The sequence below is a fragment of the Anastrepha ludens genome, chromosome 6, assembly GCF_028408465.1.
Source record: "Anastrepha ludens isolate Willacy chromosome 6, idAnaLude1.1, whole genome shotgun sequence".
NCBI lineage: Eukaryota > Metazoa > Arthropoda > Insecta > Diptera > Tephritidae > Anastrepha > Anastrepha ludens.
The window spans coordinates 76524715-76542948 of record NC_071502.1 but is presented as its reverse complement, the minus strand read 5'-3'; the positions used below and the strand labels follow the sequence as shown (position 1 = coordinate 76542948).

The 18234-nt window shown below is 35.8% G+C and overlaps 1 protein-coding gene across 12 annotated transcripts in view; it reads left to right on the top strand.

The window, feature by feature from the left end:
• The window catches only part of LOC128867340 (ryanodine receptor), an 87647-nt gene that overhangs the window by 23973 nt on the left and 45440 nt on the right, over positions 1 to 18234 (top strand). For all 12 annotated transcript variants that reach the window (XM_054108483.1, XM_054108481.1, XM_054108476.1 and 9 more), the window contains exons 4-14: positions 1097 to 1300; positions 4647 to 4724; positions 4964 to 5152; positions 5237 to 5436; positions 5499 to 5673; positions 5767 to 6116; positions 9266 to 9390; positions 11354 to 11918; positions 11988 to 12425; positions 12491 to 12910; positions 14541 to 15144. In XM_054108483.1, the coding sequence (XP_053964458.1) occupies positions 1097 to 1300; positions 4647 to 4724; positions 4964 to 5152; positions 5237 to 5436; positions 5499 to 5673; positions 5767 to 6116; positions 9266 to 9390; positions 11354 to 11918; positions 11988 to 12425; positions 12491 to 12910; positions 14541 to 15144 (3348 nt within the window). The remainder of the gene's footprint in view (positions 1 to 1096; positions 1301 to 4646; positions 4725 to 4963; positions 5153 to 5236; positions 5437 to 5498; positions 5674 to 5766; positions 6117 to 9265; positions 9391 to 11353; positions 11919 to 11987; positions 12426 to 12490; positions 12911 to 14540; positions 15145 to 18234) is intronic.

Genomic DNA, 18234 nt, shown 5'->3' with positions numbered 1-18234 from the left:
CGCCTCGAGTGTGCATGTGTCGTGCGGCGGGAAAGATGCAGGTCGCAATTTTCATCTGACACCAAAAACCCAAACAATTTTTTATTTTAGTATAGTATAGCTTCTAGTTAAACCAAGAAAATTAAACAAAAAGTGAGAAATTTAACAATTTCTTTCTTAAAAGTCATTTTTTTGGAAAAACATATTCACTTTAAATTGTTTAAAAAGTGGGTTAATCATAATTTTCTTAAGGTTCTTTAGGTTCAACTAAGGGTTTTTCAATTGGCGCGGGTCGATTTTGGCGCCCTGTGGCGGCCATTTTGTTTTGGTGACATCTCTCAAATCTTTTGTTTATTATTCAGTTGTTTATGCCAAATCATCATGGCAAGTTACACGATTGAACAGCACGTTCAAATGATAAAACTTTATTATCAAAATTTGTGTTCATTAACGCAAACGTTGCACCATTGCGCCCATTTTTCGGTAGACGTGGTGGCCCTTCCAATTTCTTATGGCCCATATTGAACCACATGGACCTAGACGTCATGTGGTTCCAGCAGGACGGCGCTACGTGCCACTCAGCAAACGCCATTTTATTCCATTTCAACATCTACCCGCCCTTATTGAAAAACTCTTTAGAAGAGAATTTAATTCCGAATACAATCAATGTTATCTCGTTTCGATAGGACGTTTAACTTTTCCGCCAATTAGGAAAAATCGCAAAAATAAAAAACCGAGAAATCGCGCGTCAAAGTTTTTGTATACTATATATACCGGCCGCCTGTATACCTGCTCGCCGCTTGCTCACAATTTCTTCTGTAATTCCGAAAATATTTTGAATTTGCTTCTGAAATTTTGAGGACACATTCTTGGATAGTTTGGGATGACATTTATGAAAAAAAAAAAAACAAAAATCGATTTTTTGAAGCCCTTAAAGTTTCGAAATTCGTTTTAGCGATTGTTTTTGAAATTTATCTGTACATCATCCTTTATTTCAACTGTTACATTTGTATCAATTCTCTAAGAAATTAAACATAAAAGAAACTTTTAAATTAATATGTTTAGCGAAGATATCCAGGCTTTCATTAACTAAGGGTTTTATCTGTATAATTTACAGGAAGATATGGTATGTCTTTCTTGTACAGCAACGGGAGAACGTGTCTGCCTAGCAGCTGAAGGATTTGGTAATCGGCATTGCTTTTTGGAGAATATTGCGGACAAAAACGTCCCGCCAGATTTATCACAATGCGTTTTCGTAATCGAGCAAGCCTTGTCAGTGCGAGCCTTACAAGAACTAGTTACTGCGGCTGGATCAGAGACTGTAAGTTAAAAAAAAAAATTTAAATAATTATATAATGATAATATATAAATAAAAAAGTGGCGGTATATTGCTCTAATTTGGCTATATAATTAAATATACGTTCATCTGCGAGAGAAAACTTAGGGGCTTTTTAATAGACGAACATTTTATTAAAATACATACATTTTTTTTTTTTTCTCAGACTAATTTTGACCAGGCAAGTCTTCAATTTCCGCACTCTAACCGAAAGCGGTTTTCGATGTGAAGAATTAATCCTTTTGCGTTTTCTAATGTTCCCCTTAAATTTGTCAAAATGCCGAACAAATGAAGCTTTGACGATAATTGTGAATTGTGAATGAACCAAGGTCCTGCCGAATTCCTATTAGAAGTTATCAGAAGCTGCAAACTCATTAGACGCAATAAGTTAACAATTCTTAACTAAATATAAATGAACCAATTTGACACAAATTGAATAATATCGACTAACTCAGTAGAACAAAAATTAAATTTACACGTATTTTGTATAACAAGTTTTTTCACTGTATCGTCGATGATTGGATTGAAAAATTCTAGTTTAATGCAATTTTTTTCATAAATGCAAGTGGATGCAAATATCTGAAGATATGCCGCAGCCAATGGAGCATACCGTGGTTATTCGAAAAATGACTGAGGAATTCGATGAGATACAGGGATACATTATCAGATTACAAATACGAGTTATTTGTGGTAATGGTAAACTTGATTACAAACGTTATAGAGTAGGAAAAATGATCCATTCCCATTCCACACTTGCCCGTGTTTAAATGATATGCTTTCACATAATTGTACACAATTTTCAAATAAAAATGTAAGCAAACAAAATGCAAAAAAACATCAAATTTAACAGCCCCCAAAAATGATATCACCTAGAATAGATTCGCCTTATGGGGCTCACACTCACCAACGTAAACGTACGTTGCGTGTCAGCTAACACGATGAAACTACTGAGAGCCCCATGTAAATGAAAAATCACCACCGTTCCGTTACGTAGTATCGTGCATCGTTTACGTAGGTAAATGAAAAATGTTGGATTATTCCGTAAAAACGTGGCAGCTGATTGCTCTCTCACCCCACAGTCTTGTAAAACAGTAATTTTCATTAACCAAATTAACCTAAAAAAAGTTTAAATTTTCATGAAATTAATTTACAAACGATGTTTAATAATGTTAGTTATAGATAAATTAACTATTTGCATTTGCTGGATTTTGGCTTCGAGTTATTATACAATTTTTTTTTTTTTTTTTTTTTTATTATTATTTACATTGTAACTAGTTAATAAATTATAAACTAACGAACAATTTGGATTTAATTTTGTACAATACAACTAAATTTAAAAATACTCTGCATCAGGCTTGCAGGGAGATGGGCTACTGCGTGAGTTGGTGCGGTTTTTTTCGTTTCAGTCTTTCTTTCCATTTAACGGGGTCAATTAGGGCTGAGGCTTCGCTATTTACATGGTGGCGTAGTCTTTCCATATGAGACTTAGCGTTGATGTTGATCGAAGTGGCAACTGATTCGATGCCAAGGTCGCGTTCGATATCGGTGTTACGGACGTACCAAGGTGCATTAACAGCGCATCGTAGTACCTTATTTTGGAATCTTTGTATGGATTTTATGTTGGTTGAGCTTGAGCAGCCCCATAGCTGGATCCCATATGTCCAAATTGGTTTAAGCACCTGCTTATATAAAAGAATTTTATTGTATAGGGATAAGGCTGATTGGTTGCCCATAAGCCAGTACATATTTCTAAATCTGATATCTAACTCTTCTCTTTTCTTTTTAACGTGAGCATTCCATCTAAGCTTGGTATCTAGTGTCATACCTAAGTATTTGGCGGTGTTGTGATGCGGGATTTGTACGCCGTTTATATGTAGTGGCAGATATTTGATTTTCTTCTGTGTGAAGTCTAAATGAACCGATTTTGTTTCGTTTAGTTTTATGCGCCATTTAATGGTCCACTCGGAGATTTTATTTAGATAAATTTGAAGGTTTTTGATTGAGTCAATCTGAGTTTCTCCTACCGATAAGATGGCTGTGTCGTCAGCAAAAGTTGCTGTGGAGCAATTTATGTGAATAGGTAGATCACACGTAAAAATAATATAAAGAATGGGCCCCAGCACGCTGCCCTGTGGGACGCCAGCTTTAATTTCCTTAAGTTCGGAATATGTGTCTTCGTATTTTATTCGGAAAAAACGATCGGATAAGTACGATTTTAGAACATTAAAATATTGTATTGGTAGAAGCGCATTTATTTTGTTGAGGAGCCCAATGTGGCAAACTTTGTCAAAGGCTTTAGACACGTCGAGAAAGACAGCAGAGCACACCTTTTTTTCCTCAAAGGCGTTTTCAATGATGCGAGTAATTCTGTGCACTTGATCGATGGTAGAATGTTTTGTGCGAAAACCAAATTGATGCACTGGTATTATATTTCTTTGCTTAATAATTATGTTGAGACGTTTGGCTAAAAGCTTTTCCATCAGTTTTGATATAATTGGTAGGAGCGAGATAGGCCGATAAGATGTGACATCATGCGCTGGCTTCCCTGGTTTATTAAACATAATTATTTCAGCAGTTTTCCAATATATTGAGATATGGTGCATTTTGAATGTGGCGTTCATTATTTCAGTAAACCTAGATATCGTGCATTGAGGAAGTTGTTTTAAAATTTCAGCAGTAATAAGATCATACCCAGGCGCTTTTTTTGATTTTAGTTTATTTATTTCACCAAGCAATTCGGAATCCGTAACAAGGGGAATTTCGGCATCAGTTCCATAGGTAAGTGGCTGCATTATTATACAATGAAAAATTGTAACTGATAACGCGGATGTGTGTAAAAGTTGGTATGCAAAAATATGAATGGCAACGTCATGTGTCGATGCAACAGAACACAAACGCACACAAACCGTATTGTGTAAATATGTAACGAAAGCAGCTGTTTTCTACGGAGCTCTGCTCAATTTTGTGTATCTCACGGGCAACATACAGGGGCTACGATAACGTCGTTGAGTGCGGGCACCATTAGACAGACTAATTCAAAATCGAATAGAGATGAAAAAGTATGAAACGGGTTGCCAACGTTACTCATTTTGAAGGAATACTTTGCAAGGTTAAACTTTGATGTTTTGCTGTGGAACAAAATCACTGTTCCATAGTCCGTAATCCACTTATAATTAAATCCAGTTAGTATCACTTCACTTGTAAACACTATAAAAATAAGATCCCTACTCTTCACACTTCCGTTGGTCATGATTGAAGTAATAAAAACTTACATTTTTCATAATGATCTAAGTATTTAACCTTCCAACCTTGTAAATTTATACATTTTCAGGGCAAAGGGACGGGATCCGGTCATAGGACGTTACTATATGGAAATGCCATACTTTTGCGACACCACAATAGTGATATGGTAAGTTAGAGGAGCACGGAGACTCATGAGCACTATTTAAGGGAGTTGCGCTTAATATTCCCTCGCCTATAAATATATATATTTTTTTTTTTTTTATAAATATGCGTCAAGTGCCCTTTTTATATAACCAGGCAAATTTCATGAATCTGTTTCCCATACAAGCGACTCTTTAAATATGTGTATACTTAGTAAATACTTTATTGAACTATTTTTAATTAATAATGTTTTGCTTAATATAGTACTTGGCATGCCTGTCTACCTCTTCCTCGAATGACAAGTTGTCTTTCGACGTAGGATTGCAAGAGCACAGCCAAGGCGAAGCTTGTTGGTGGACAGTGCATCCAGCGAGCAAACAACGATCTGAAGGTGAGAAAGTCCGGGTGGGTGATGATTTGATTTTGGTCTCGGTGGCCACGGAGCGATATTTGGTAAGTGAACCCTCATAAACCAAGTATTGTATTATCTATCTGTAAAAAATTATCCATATATTCTTTTACAAATTCAATACGCAGCATACTACCAAGGAAAACGAACAATCAATTGTAAATGCTAGTTTTCACGTGACTCATTGGTCAGTGCAGCCTTATGGTACCGGTATTTCACGAGTTAAATATGTCGGCTATGTGTTCGGTGGTGATGTGCTACGTTTTTTCCACGGTGGTGATGAATGCTTAACTATACCAAGTACATGGGGTCGCGAAGCGGGACAAAAGTAATTAATCATACATTTTGTTAAAACGTGAGTTGTGACCTTTTCATTATTTCTCGTTGCAGTATTGTTATATATGAAGGTGGTTCAGTAATGTCACAGGCTCGCTCATTATGGCGACTTGAGTTAGCACGCACTAAATGGACCGGTGGCTTCATTAATTGGTATCACCCGATGCGCATACGTCACATTACCACTGGCCGATATCTAGGCGTTAACGAAAATAACGAATTATTTTTGGTAATAACAGTTAAATTTTATGTTAAATTAACCTAACTTATTGTGGGTTTACATGATTTATCTACTCTAATATTATTTTTTTTTTGTTCAAAGGTAAAAAAAGAAGAAGCATCGATTGCGTCAACGACTTTCTGCTTAAGGCAAGAAAAGGACGATGAAAAAAAAGTACTTGAAGATAAGGATCTTGAAGTTATTGGTATCCCTATCATAAAATATGGTGATACCACTGTCATTGTACAACACTGCGAGTCTAGTCTATGGCTCAGCTATAAAAGCTATGAAACCAAAAAGAAAGGCGTTGGCAAAGTGGAGGAAAAGCAAGCAATTCTGCATGAAGAAGGAAAAATGGACGATTGTCTAGACTTTTCTCGATCTCAGGAAGAAGAATCGAAAACAGCACGTGTTATCCGCAAATGCAGTAGCCTTTTCACCCAATTTATTAAGTAAAGCAGCAAGTTATTTATTTTTGAATTTTGCAATATATGTATACAAGTATGAAGTTATAAGGAGCCCGCCGATACTAACAATATTTCTTTACTTTTCGCTATCATTCAATTAATCTCCATACAAAGGTGCTTAAAAATAATTTTTGTATGCCTGTCTGAGATTATTGACTCAGAGAACTGAGTACCTACATACATAATTATATGTATAGATATATGTCGTATATTCAGTTCATTGCAACCCGGAGGCAATTACTATTCCCATTAGTAACTCGGGACGGCTCTCATGGTACATGGTGATCATATTTAGGTGACGAATTTCACCCAGTTAGCGAATCCATATAAAGTGTAGTTAAGTTTCAAGGGCCGCTGTTGATTTTGAATAAAATACAATTTTTTTAGGAAATTATTGTCATTTCTCTTTATTATGATAATATTGGTATGGCTCAATTACGTATGGAACAAAATGTCGGCCAAATGGCCGCCGCGGCCTCGGCGGCATACCTCCATCCGATGGTCCAAATTTTCGATGACGCTGAGGCATAATTGAGGTTCTATGCCGTTAATGTGCCGAATTATCTCATCCTTTAGCTCTTGAATTGTTGCTGGCTTATAGACGTACACCTTTTCTTTCAAATAACCCCAAAGAAAGAAGTCCAACGGTGTCGTTGACGTTTAGGTGTGGTTCACATTCAACATCGGCCCTTGAAATTTAACCACCCTTTACTTAATCGTAGCAGCGTCAGTTGTTCTATGAGAGCAGATGTAAAATATTTGCAAAACAAAAGAAGATTTTTCGGTTGTCTTGTCCCGATTGTCGATTGTCTTAACCATAATCACTTGCATTGGTAATAACATTCCAAATATATGTTTGTCACAAGAAGCCTGGAAAGACCAAAAAGCCAGATTTGAAAACTTACCTACTTTCTATGCCTTCGCTTTTCAGTTTTGTTGTGCAGTATTTCCCTATAATTTCTGTCATTTATACCTGAAGCCGTTAGATGTGTAAGCAGCAGAGCTTGAAAATTGAGTTCCAGTTTTGTTTCGTGCCACCTGACACTCAGAATTTAGCGATTCCAATGCATGTATTAGACTCATTCTTCTCCACCACAATGTAGTTCATAGAGATTGCATAAACATCAGCTTGGACAACCGAACCATATACCCATTTGCTTCAACATATGACCTCATACAGAGTCAATTCCGAACCATAAGTTAAGATTCTGTAATGAGTAAATAAAGCATCTGTATTTGGATTAAGCTCATGCTAAGCCTTACGTAGTAAAACTTGTTCAGCAAGGGAAATGATAGTCTTAATGTGAGTCCTCTCTACCGTACCATAGAGGTAATAATATTTAGTATTGTTTACGCTTCTCTATAAGATAAGTCGCAGACACCAAAGCCCTTAAGGAAAACAGCAAGAGAATCAATTACTATTCATTGGATCAAATAATAACACCCTACTGAGAGTTGACTCTATAAACTACGCCTGTGGCTGGGTGATCTCTTGCAGTAACCTACTATGGAAATGAAATATAAAAGTGAGCAAGCCTCGCACTTATTTTTTGTCTATGAACATGTCATATTCGTTTCCTCTGTGTAAAAATACATGGTCATACTAATTTTTATTGCAATCAGTTGAACCGGGTAGAAGTTGCTACTCTGCAGCGCCACCTGGTGGCGAGTGGCATCAATGAGCATATTCTACGAACTTTCTCCGTGGAAAAATACATATATATACCAATTTTTATAATAACCGGTCCAGTAGTTTTTGAGTTCATCGATGACATACATACATAAAAATGTAGCACACTTCAATTGTATGGCGAGATCGGCCTAAACACTTGAAATTGGCACTTAAGTCTTAATACGTACTACAAGTAGGATCGCCCGTACGTCGAAATTTAGACGTTATTCGACGTTATATAAATACGGTGAGCAAAATTTAGTCATACCTTTTTTTAGTATTTATAATCATAGAAAAAAGTTGAAACATATATAAATGGATAGCTTATGTTGAAACTTTTTACATGATATTTGTGAATAGATGTAGTAAAATTAAATGTGAAAAGTATCCTATTTTACCTGTATTAAGCGATCTTATATTTGTGTATTTGAAGTATCATAATTTTTTTTATTCATGAATTGGAAACATTTAATTTCATGTATTATGGGAAAATTTTTTTTTTTTTGAAAAACCATAATAAAAAACAATCATTAATTAATCCATGACCATCATTATTTCTGAATCAAATTTGTAATAGTATTGATTCACAATATATAAGTTTCATCAACTTTTATATCGTGGTACATATATGTATATAGTATCATGATACATATTATAACATTATATATCATAATACAGGTAAAATAGTGTGATTAATTTTACCTGCACCTATTCACTTATGTATCTATTTTAATACATTGTGCAAACCGTCTCCACATATGCTATCCATTGGTATATGTTTCAACTTTTTTCTCTGACTATAAATACTAAAAAGAAGCACGACAAAATTTTGCTCTCCGTATTAATATATATGTAGATAACCATCTCTAAAGTAATAAATTCAGTTGCTTTGTTAAATGTACATATACTCATTGTTTTAAAGACCAATCCACTTTTAATGAGGTCCTAATTAATCGCATCCTAGAGGGAATGGAGTATGTACTTTGGTTGGCCTATACGGCGGCTACCATTCCGGAGTACGTTGGTTCGAATCTCCGTGCACGAAACACCAAAATGAAGAAACAGTTTTTTCTAATATTTCTGCCATGCAAAAGCACCTCATAAAAAATATCTGCCGTTCGCAGTCGGCCTAAAAATGTAGGAACAGCATTAAGATGCACACCACAAATAGGAGAAGGAGCTCGGCAAACACCCAAAGAGGACGTAAACGCCAATTATATATATATATATATTGTATAATATGTATATATATTTGGAATCTGAGTTGTTCTCGGTTTAGTACCCAATGTGGTCCGTTTTACAAACGGCTGTAGTAAGAAATATTGTGTGGTGTAAACATTGCCTAATATCTTTTTAAAAGTGCTCTAAGTAACGTCAACAAACAATGCAAAATTTATAATTTAATAACTTACTTAAAATAACTAAAATAAAATAAATATTAAACTATTATTAACTTTTATAGTGCCTTAGAAACTCTACAATCCAATCGTCGTCATTCAATATTCTTTCAAAAAGTTAATTTGAATGAAATGGTCATGTGTCTTGAAGATTTGATCAACTATTTTTCTCAACCAGAAGATGACATGGGTAAGTCACACATAAATATGTATGTGAATACATCTTGTAATAGATATATACATAGTTAGATGTTAATTACTGGAGAAGCACTGCCTAATTGAAAGCTTTGATAGCTCCGTAACCTCATAATAGTTATTTTAATTTGCATTAGAATGTTTCTTATATAATTTTGTCACTCTCTGGTGACAAAAACTTGATAGTTTTACGAACCTGCAACAAAAAAACTTAACGATAATAGTCCGTACATGTCAAGGCGCATTCATTAAAGATGGTGGCACTAGACCTACAACAATGCTTTGTACGTTTGATTGTGACAGCAAAGTATTGGAAAAGTACAAAACAAAAAATGAATTCGCTTAGTTTCATTCTGTGCTGACAGCTACATGGACACGGCGAAAGAAAAAAAACTAATCAGCTGATTTACCGATACCACCTTGGTACATGTCTGCGTATTTAATTCATTCAGTGACAGTTTGAAAGCTTGTATAGAAGATGAAAAATCAAAACCCAAAGAATTTGAAATTTTATTAAATTCATTCAAAGTTCTATGTAACATAGCGGAGCGTAAGAGGCATAGATCATTCTAGCCCGCTGTAAGAGTAAATTAGTAACCCGCAGGTTTTTTTTTGGTATGTAAACCTTAATGCTCTGTAAAAGAAGCACATTAATCATTAATCAATCGCACCACTGATGATATCAAAAATAAACCGGAGTGAAAAATACTTCTTCCATTTTGTAACGACTTCAAATTTATTAAGGCACATCTTGCAAACACACGAATGAATCGGATCAGCAAAATTATGCGATCTGAGAGCAAAACGAAGAATATGCTTTTGAATTCGTTCAAGCTTCTTAATGTGGCTTCCATATAAAGACAGCATATTCCAACTTTGATCGTACAAGTGAGGTAACTTTAGTATACATATATGGATGAGCAAAGTCTAAACCAGGAGCTTGAACGATGACAAGATCCGATGAGGCGTCCATCCGGCTTCGTTAGCTGGGTCATGTCATGGCTGTCCATCAGCTCCCGCGGCCTTTTTGTTCCTTAGCCGCGTTATCGCAATTCTTACCTCGTCATGGTCGGGTAGCGGAACGACAGTTCCGTCGTCAATGATTGGGGTATCCAGATTTTCACATTCTCTGTGACATGGGCACTATTTAACAAGTTCGAGAAGAGTTCACTCCATAATTCAAGCACGCTCTGGATGCGAATTATTGTGATTCGCTTGTCTACCGGAGTGAATGTAAGTACCACAACAAATTCAAGGTTCAATGTTTTTCTTGTCTTGCCCCGTCCATCGCATTTATTGAATGACAGTGATGCCAGCTTTTGCCCTTACTAGGACTTCAACCAGCCGGGCATAGGTACCTTCCCCATTAAGCAACCGGAACCCTCAATTCGTATTCCTTAGTTCGTTTGCAGTGGTCGTCATCAGTGTAGGTAGTTCTCATCTGACTTGGCGGTTCCCAAACCCAGCGCACAACCAGATATCCTGGATTGCTGAGGATACTTGCGCAAAGCACGAAAGTTGTAAGCTGCTTGGACCATATGCAGAATAATCGTCTCAAGTGAATGGCAATCAGGTAATCTCCCCATATGGAATTATCCGCCATCAACCATTATGTTTAGATATACGAAATTGTTCCTGGAATTGAAACAGCCGAAAACTATTGTACCAAAAAATGTATATGGTAAAAAATGAAAATGTACTTGATGCTGTTCAATCTTTCATGTGAGCCACTTTATTAATGTAAGCGTTTAAATACGTATCTAAACCGTTGTTTTATAAATTTGACGTACGCTGGTAATTTTCAATAGGTTTTTAGATGGTGAATTAAAAAAAAAGCATTACCCTTACCATATATAGAAAAATATAGGTACCTTAAGATTATTTATTTATAAGTCAGTTAAAAAAAATTAGAATCAGTCATGTAGTGCGATTAATTTACAATATCATTGAATTTTCAGAACACGAAGAAAAACAAAACCGTTTTCGAGCGCTCAGAAACCGACAAGACCTTTTCCAAGAAGAGGGAGTACTAAATCTTATTCTTGAAGCTATCGATAAAATTAATGTGATTACTTCACAAGGATTTTTAGCTAGTTTTCTGGCGGGTGATGAGACTGGCCAAAGCTGGGACTTAATATCGACATACCTTTATCAACTATTGGCTGCAATTATCAAAGGAAACCATACTAATTGTGCCCAATTTGCTAACAGTAATCGTTTAAATTGGTTATTTTCGCGTTTGGGCTCGCAAGCATCTAGTGAAGGTTCCGGCATGTTAGATGTCTTACATTGTGTACTCATTGATTCACCGGAAGCACTGAATATGATGCGGGATGAACATATCAAAGTAATCATTTCGTTATTGGAAAAACATGGTCGAGACCCGAAGGTTCTCGATGTACTATGCTCCCTGTGTGTGGGTAATGGAGTGGCAGTTAGATCATCACAGAACAATATATGCGACTTTCTGTTGCCTGGGAAAAATTTATTGTTGCAAACGCAGCTAGTGGATCATGTAGCCAGGTATATAATATAATTTTACATAAATAAATGGTTTGGTATTGATTTCTTTTTTGATTGATTTTCTTTTAGCATACGCCCCAATATTTTTGTTGGCCGGGTAGAGGGATCTGCAATGTACCAAAAATGGTACTTTGAAATTACTATGGACCATATTGAGCAAACCACGCACATGATGCCACATTTGAGGATCGGTTGGGCCAACACTTCTGGTTATGTTCCATATCCTGGCGGCGGTAAAAAATGGGGCGGAAACGGTGTTGGCGACGACCTTTATTCTTTCGGTTTTGACGGCTCCTACTTATGGACAGGTGGACGCCGCACTTTGGTTGTTGATCATTTGCCCGAAGAACCATTCATACGAAAAGGAGATGTTATTGGTGTTACAATTGATCTTTCTATACCTATTATTACATTTTCATTTAACGGCTGTAAAGTTCGAGGCAGTTTCAGAGATTTTAATTTGGACGGGATGTTTTTTCCTGCTTTGAGCTGCTCCTCAAAACTTAGGTGAGTTCAACATATGCAAATCTTAAAAACATATGATCATATCTTTCATACTCAATAATCTTTAGTTGCCGTTTTTTATTTGGTGGAGATCATGGTCGTTTAAAATTTGCTCCACCAGTTGGTTTCTCGCCTCTAGTACAATGCTTGATGCCACACCAAAATCTAAGCTTGGATCCATGCTTTTACTTTGGAAACTTACATAAAAATGTATTAGCCGGACCATGGCTCATTGAAGATGATACCGCATTTGTTCCAAATCCTGTTGATACATCAGGTGTTACACTCCCTTCCTCTGTTGATCAAATAAAAGAAAAGCTGGCGGAAAATATTCATGAAATGTGGGCATTGAACAAAATAGAGGCAGGCTGGTCTTGGGGTGAGCATAGAGATGACTATCATCGAATACATCCATGTCTTACTCAATTCGAAAAACTCCCATCACCGGAACGTCGCTACGATAGTCAACTGGCTGTACAAACTCTTAAGTAAGTTTTTCCTTTTAAATTTTATAACCTAGCATTAGCACTTTTGCAAGGAAGTAAAAAAGCAATTCAAATGTAAACGAACAGTATAGTTTTACTAATTCATTTGCAAAATCGAAGGGTACTGTATTCAAAGGGAGTATTTTGAGCTAAACAGCGATGGCTGACGCTTGGGTCATGTGTTATTTAATAGCCACACCTCTTATACTTCAGTAATTAAGCAGAAAAGTAAAATAAAATTTAAGTGTTATGATGGTAATCACTTCACTGGATCTTTCACAGGTTCAATGGAAACGGTGTCAATGAACTCACATAGCAACGAACGTAAATTCGAGATTTGTAGGGCGGCATCACTCGTAGTTCTAAGTCGTGGACTTTCGTATAAATTTTCTCCATGTAAATAAAAGCAATTAAACCGAAAAAATATATGTACAATAGATAAAAACTACAAAAATGTAAATGAAAATTGCCTTATTGTACATTTGTGTGAACAACCAAATTTTAACAAATGTACTACCCTGCTCAATGTACAATATTACTCACATTTTAGCAATTTATATACATAAGAATATCCATTTTTCCGCTTTAATTGCTTTTATTTAGAATTCCTACATCACGCTTTTGAATGATGTTGGAACTTCTGTAAAATCCGAAAACAACTGAAAGAAGAGGTGGATGGATGCTGATCACCAAGTTAGGGCGATGATGTGTGGAAATTAGGGATTCGAACTGTGATTGTTTTTGATTTTATATTTATTATCTCAATATCTCTAAATATCTCAATTTTTGTAAAAGAAACCGAAAATGTCGAATTTCGTATTGATCAAAATTAAAAATAGTTTATATTGACAGAATTTTAAAAGAATAATAATAGTTGACGCTTGTTGCTACTTCTTTTGCTCTCTTTTGCTGCACTGCCTGCTTCAAAGTACTAAAGACTTAAAGTTGTATACAGTCTCCGACCGACAGAATAGTTATGCTCTACTCATTCGGCTACGGCCACCGCCACATATCGACCTTATGTCTAGTTAGTAGCATCTTGTGGAAGAATACACATCAAGTTTCAGGCGTTCGTTTGAATCATGGAAATCGAGAGTTTTTCCTTTTCACGAAAGCTCATGCCTCCTTTCCACCAGCTCACGCCTCAGAAATTCTGGTCGTAAAATTAATGGAAATAGGGTTCCAACTCGTTTCACATTCACCCTATTCTTCCTATTATTCGGAAGGGATCAATAAACAGCGTTGAATGAAGTGTATAAGAATAAAAGGAGAATATGTCGAAAAATAAGAAAAGGCTTACCCTTAAACAATTAGGTTAGTTTTTAGTTTTGCATGGACTTTTCAAACGACACATTGAAAGTGCTAATTTTTTCTCAATAAAACAGATTTTAATGAGATAATTTCAAAATATCATATTTGTATACTTATTTATTGTTCAAATAATTATTTTAAATTAATTGCAAACACACAATCCACATTTTCGTAAACTTAAATAAAAATATAAAACTCGTGAAAACACACGCTTGAAAGTACAATTAATTTCCATCTTTTTTAACTTTCCTTCGATCATTCATTATACATAGCTACTTTACATAGCATACAACTGAGTATTCCCTTAATGTTTCCTTCATAGGACTATTATAGCCTTGGGATATTATATCACTATGGATAAACCGCCAGCGCGCATTCGTCCAATTCGACTGCCAAATGAGATCTTTATGCAAGCTAATGGCTACAAGCCAGCACCTCTAGATCTCAGTGCAGTTACATTGTCCCCAAAACTGGAGGAGCTAGTCGATCAGTTAGCTGAAAACACACACAATCTATGGGCGCGGGAGCGCATTCAACAAGGTTGGACTTACGGGCTAAATGAAGACTCAGATAACCATCGAAGCCCACACTTAGTGCCTTACTCAAAAGTCGATGAAGCAATTAAAAAAGCAAATCGTGATACAGCTTCAGAAACGGTACGCACGCTGTTGGTATACGGGTATGTGTTAGACCCTCCAACAGGTGAAGGTAACGAAGCCTTATTAGCTGAAGCCCTACGGCTAAAATTCGCTGCATTTCGCACATATCGAGTTGAACGCAATTACGCTGTAATATCTGGCAAATGGTATTTCGAGTTTGAAGTTTTAACTTCCGGCCCTATGCGTGTGGGATGGGCAAGGGCAGACTGCCATCCTGGAACCATGTTAGGTAGCGACGACTCAAGTTGGGCCTTCGACGGGCATAACGTAAGTGTTTATTTTTTTTCAAATAAACTAAATTAACTAGATTAATAATCCAAAATTAAAGGCTGAAAATACTGAAAAAAATGCTAATGTATGCATGTATGTATATGCATATGTGGATATTTGACGATCTATTTATTGTAGAAATAGGAGAGAGACTTAATGTTCAGTACGTAACAGAAACATGACTAATGGTGCTCACACTCAAAGAAGTTACCACGGTCCCTCCCTGTTTGTCGTGAGATACACAAAATTGATCGTTACATATTTACGCAGTACATCGGTTTATGTGGGTTTGTGTTCGGTTGTATCGACACAATGCTGTCGTTATCAGTTACAATTTTTCATTTTTCAATATACCGAAGCCAAAAATCGACAAACGCAAATAGTTAATTTATTCATAACTAACGTAAAATCATTTGCAAATCATTTTCATAAAAATTTAAATTTTTATAAGTTTATTTTGTAAATGATTTTAAAATGTACTGGTTGGCAACATTTTGTGGTGAGAGAGCAATCAGCTGGCACGTTTTTACGGAATATTCAAAATTTGTCACGTCGTAAGAACCCTTTGATGAGTTTTTATTTACATGGCGCGCTCATAAGTTTGATCGTGTCTGCTGACACGGAACGTACGGTTACGTTGGTGAGTGTGGGCACCCATCTCAAATTAAATTATTTCAAACTTTCAAACTATATATTTATTAATCTGTATAATCAATATAAGCTTAAAATTAATATTTTCTACAATTTTTTTACAATTTGCAATTTTTGTGCAATCATGTAAGTGAAGGATGAACATAACTTGAAACAAATTAAAAAATATCTGCCGATATACAATATTTTTTAATTAAAATCCATCCAACAAATATGTAATTATATTAAATGAAATCTAAAACATTATAACTAATTTTTGGAAATTAAATACCTTATTTTTTTTAACTATGACACATTCGAAATTTTGTTTGTAAAGTCTTTACATCAAAAAAGGTTTCTATATCTACAAAAATTTTAGTGATTGTTCCAAAATTGTAAGACGATCAACTTTTTTTTTTGAAATTATATTGTACATTTTTTAGTTTACATACACATCTACATATATACACTTGACCATATAAAAACGAAACTCAGCCAAATAGCAAAAGATATGTCAGCATAAATTTTTAGGAGTGAAAGCTTGACGAACTTTTAATCTTATCACCAATTAAAAAAGAAAAAAACAGTAAATAAGGCGAGGGCATCCCACTCACACTAACCTTACCTACTTACAGTATTTTTAATAGCAAAAATTAGTTAAATTTATGTTGAATGCTTTCAGCTTTAAATCGTTACTTAAAATATCAAATTTATAAAGAATTATACAACGACCCTAAATATAAGTAGAATCTTTTAATGACTATACCTAGAATTTTTTTTCTTATGCTAGAGTTTTGACAAACTTAAACTTCTACAAATAATAATTTGTCAAATGTTCACATATCCACGTACATAAACAAAAAATTCCATGGCAGAATTGTTAACTTCATATATGTAGTAAATTTTATGATCTATTATAGATAAATAATTGAATGATCTCTAATCCACAATACTTTTGAACCAGCAATTCTCATTTGCTCTATCTACTGGTACATATGTATGATAATAGGACAGTGAGGCACATTCATCAACTGATTAGACTGTATGATTTTTATGAGACTTTTTGTGCAACTTAATGGTGGGCGAACCCATTAGAATTTTTGTTCTTATCATTTAGATGATTTATGTCTGCGTAGGTTTTAATCATTGGATCTACTGTCAGCAAGTCATGTACAAGTACTTTTGGTTCAGTTGACATACATACATATGTATGTAATTACAAGTGGATTTGCTTAACAGCATAAAGAAATGTTCAGACACAATTTTCATTTTGTTTTCGTGACTTGGACAGTTTAGACTATAAGGTATTGGTGGGGCACAAGCCACCAATTTTTTCTCTGCATTTTTTTGGCCCGGTATCAAAACAAAAATTATTCGTACGTTTTCAAATTAAATTTATGTGATGGAAGCTTAGGTGTCAGTATCACCCTGGCAAACTCTTAAAGCGACTTCTGCACTGATATTGACAATATCAGCAGACTTTTTTGCCAAAATGTGTAGGGTACTTCAATAAGATCTAACGATTATGCTGGATTCCCTCCCTGCTGGACAACACTCTCTTCGAACCCCATTTCTGGGTAGAAGCAACGCAGGTGGTGACTGCGTAGTCAGTGCAGTTTGCTTTAGACTCATTTGACGACTTTAACTCACCGGTTGCGGTTGGTGTGTATCCGAAGATGCTTAAGTATGGCTTGTCTGGTATTTGGTCACATTCCCAGGGTAGGGTAGTATTCATTCCGGTAGTCTCCAAACAGGAGAAATATGACTATCCGTTGACCAAAACCTTCAGAGCAATCACTCTGGCACCCTTGCCGAGGAGTATGGAGCGCATGGTCGAAAAGTATAAGTGCATTAGATCAAAGTAGTGATCTCAGGGTATTCTCACCTCTCTTGTGGTGTTTGGTAGCGGACGCCCTATTAATAGAAATGTAAGGCATGGTTCACATCCAAACTTACGCGGATGGTGTTTGTGCACTATCATTAAGAAAATCTCTCAGGGTGTTTGTCGTGAGTGCAACGTTTTGAGCACAACGTCAGGATCGACTCTTAACGCTTTGCCCGATTTGCTACCTCTAGATTTAGTAATCCAAAAGGAGGCAAAGAGAACGGTTTTTCAATCGGAAGGATTTTGCAATACCTAAAATAGTAGACTGGGCTGCGGTTGCTATTTATTTCCTGGACTGGGAGATACTTATCGTCTAGCGCCGTTGTTGTTTTAGTAGTTACGTTTCCAAAAGAGCTATTTCCTCTTTATTGTGTCTAGAAAGGAAGATCCTAGTCTAGCAACCGTACTCGCCTCCTCGATACCCTCAATATTACTCTGGCCTGGAGCTCATGCTAAAGTGATATCGAGCCATTGACTGAGCGAATTGAGTTCTCAGTGATCCAGCTCCCGATTTCTTTGATACTAGCATTGGACATCAGCATAATGCCTCTGTTACTAGTACATATACTAGC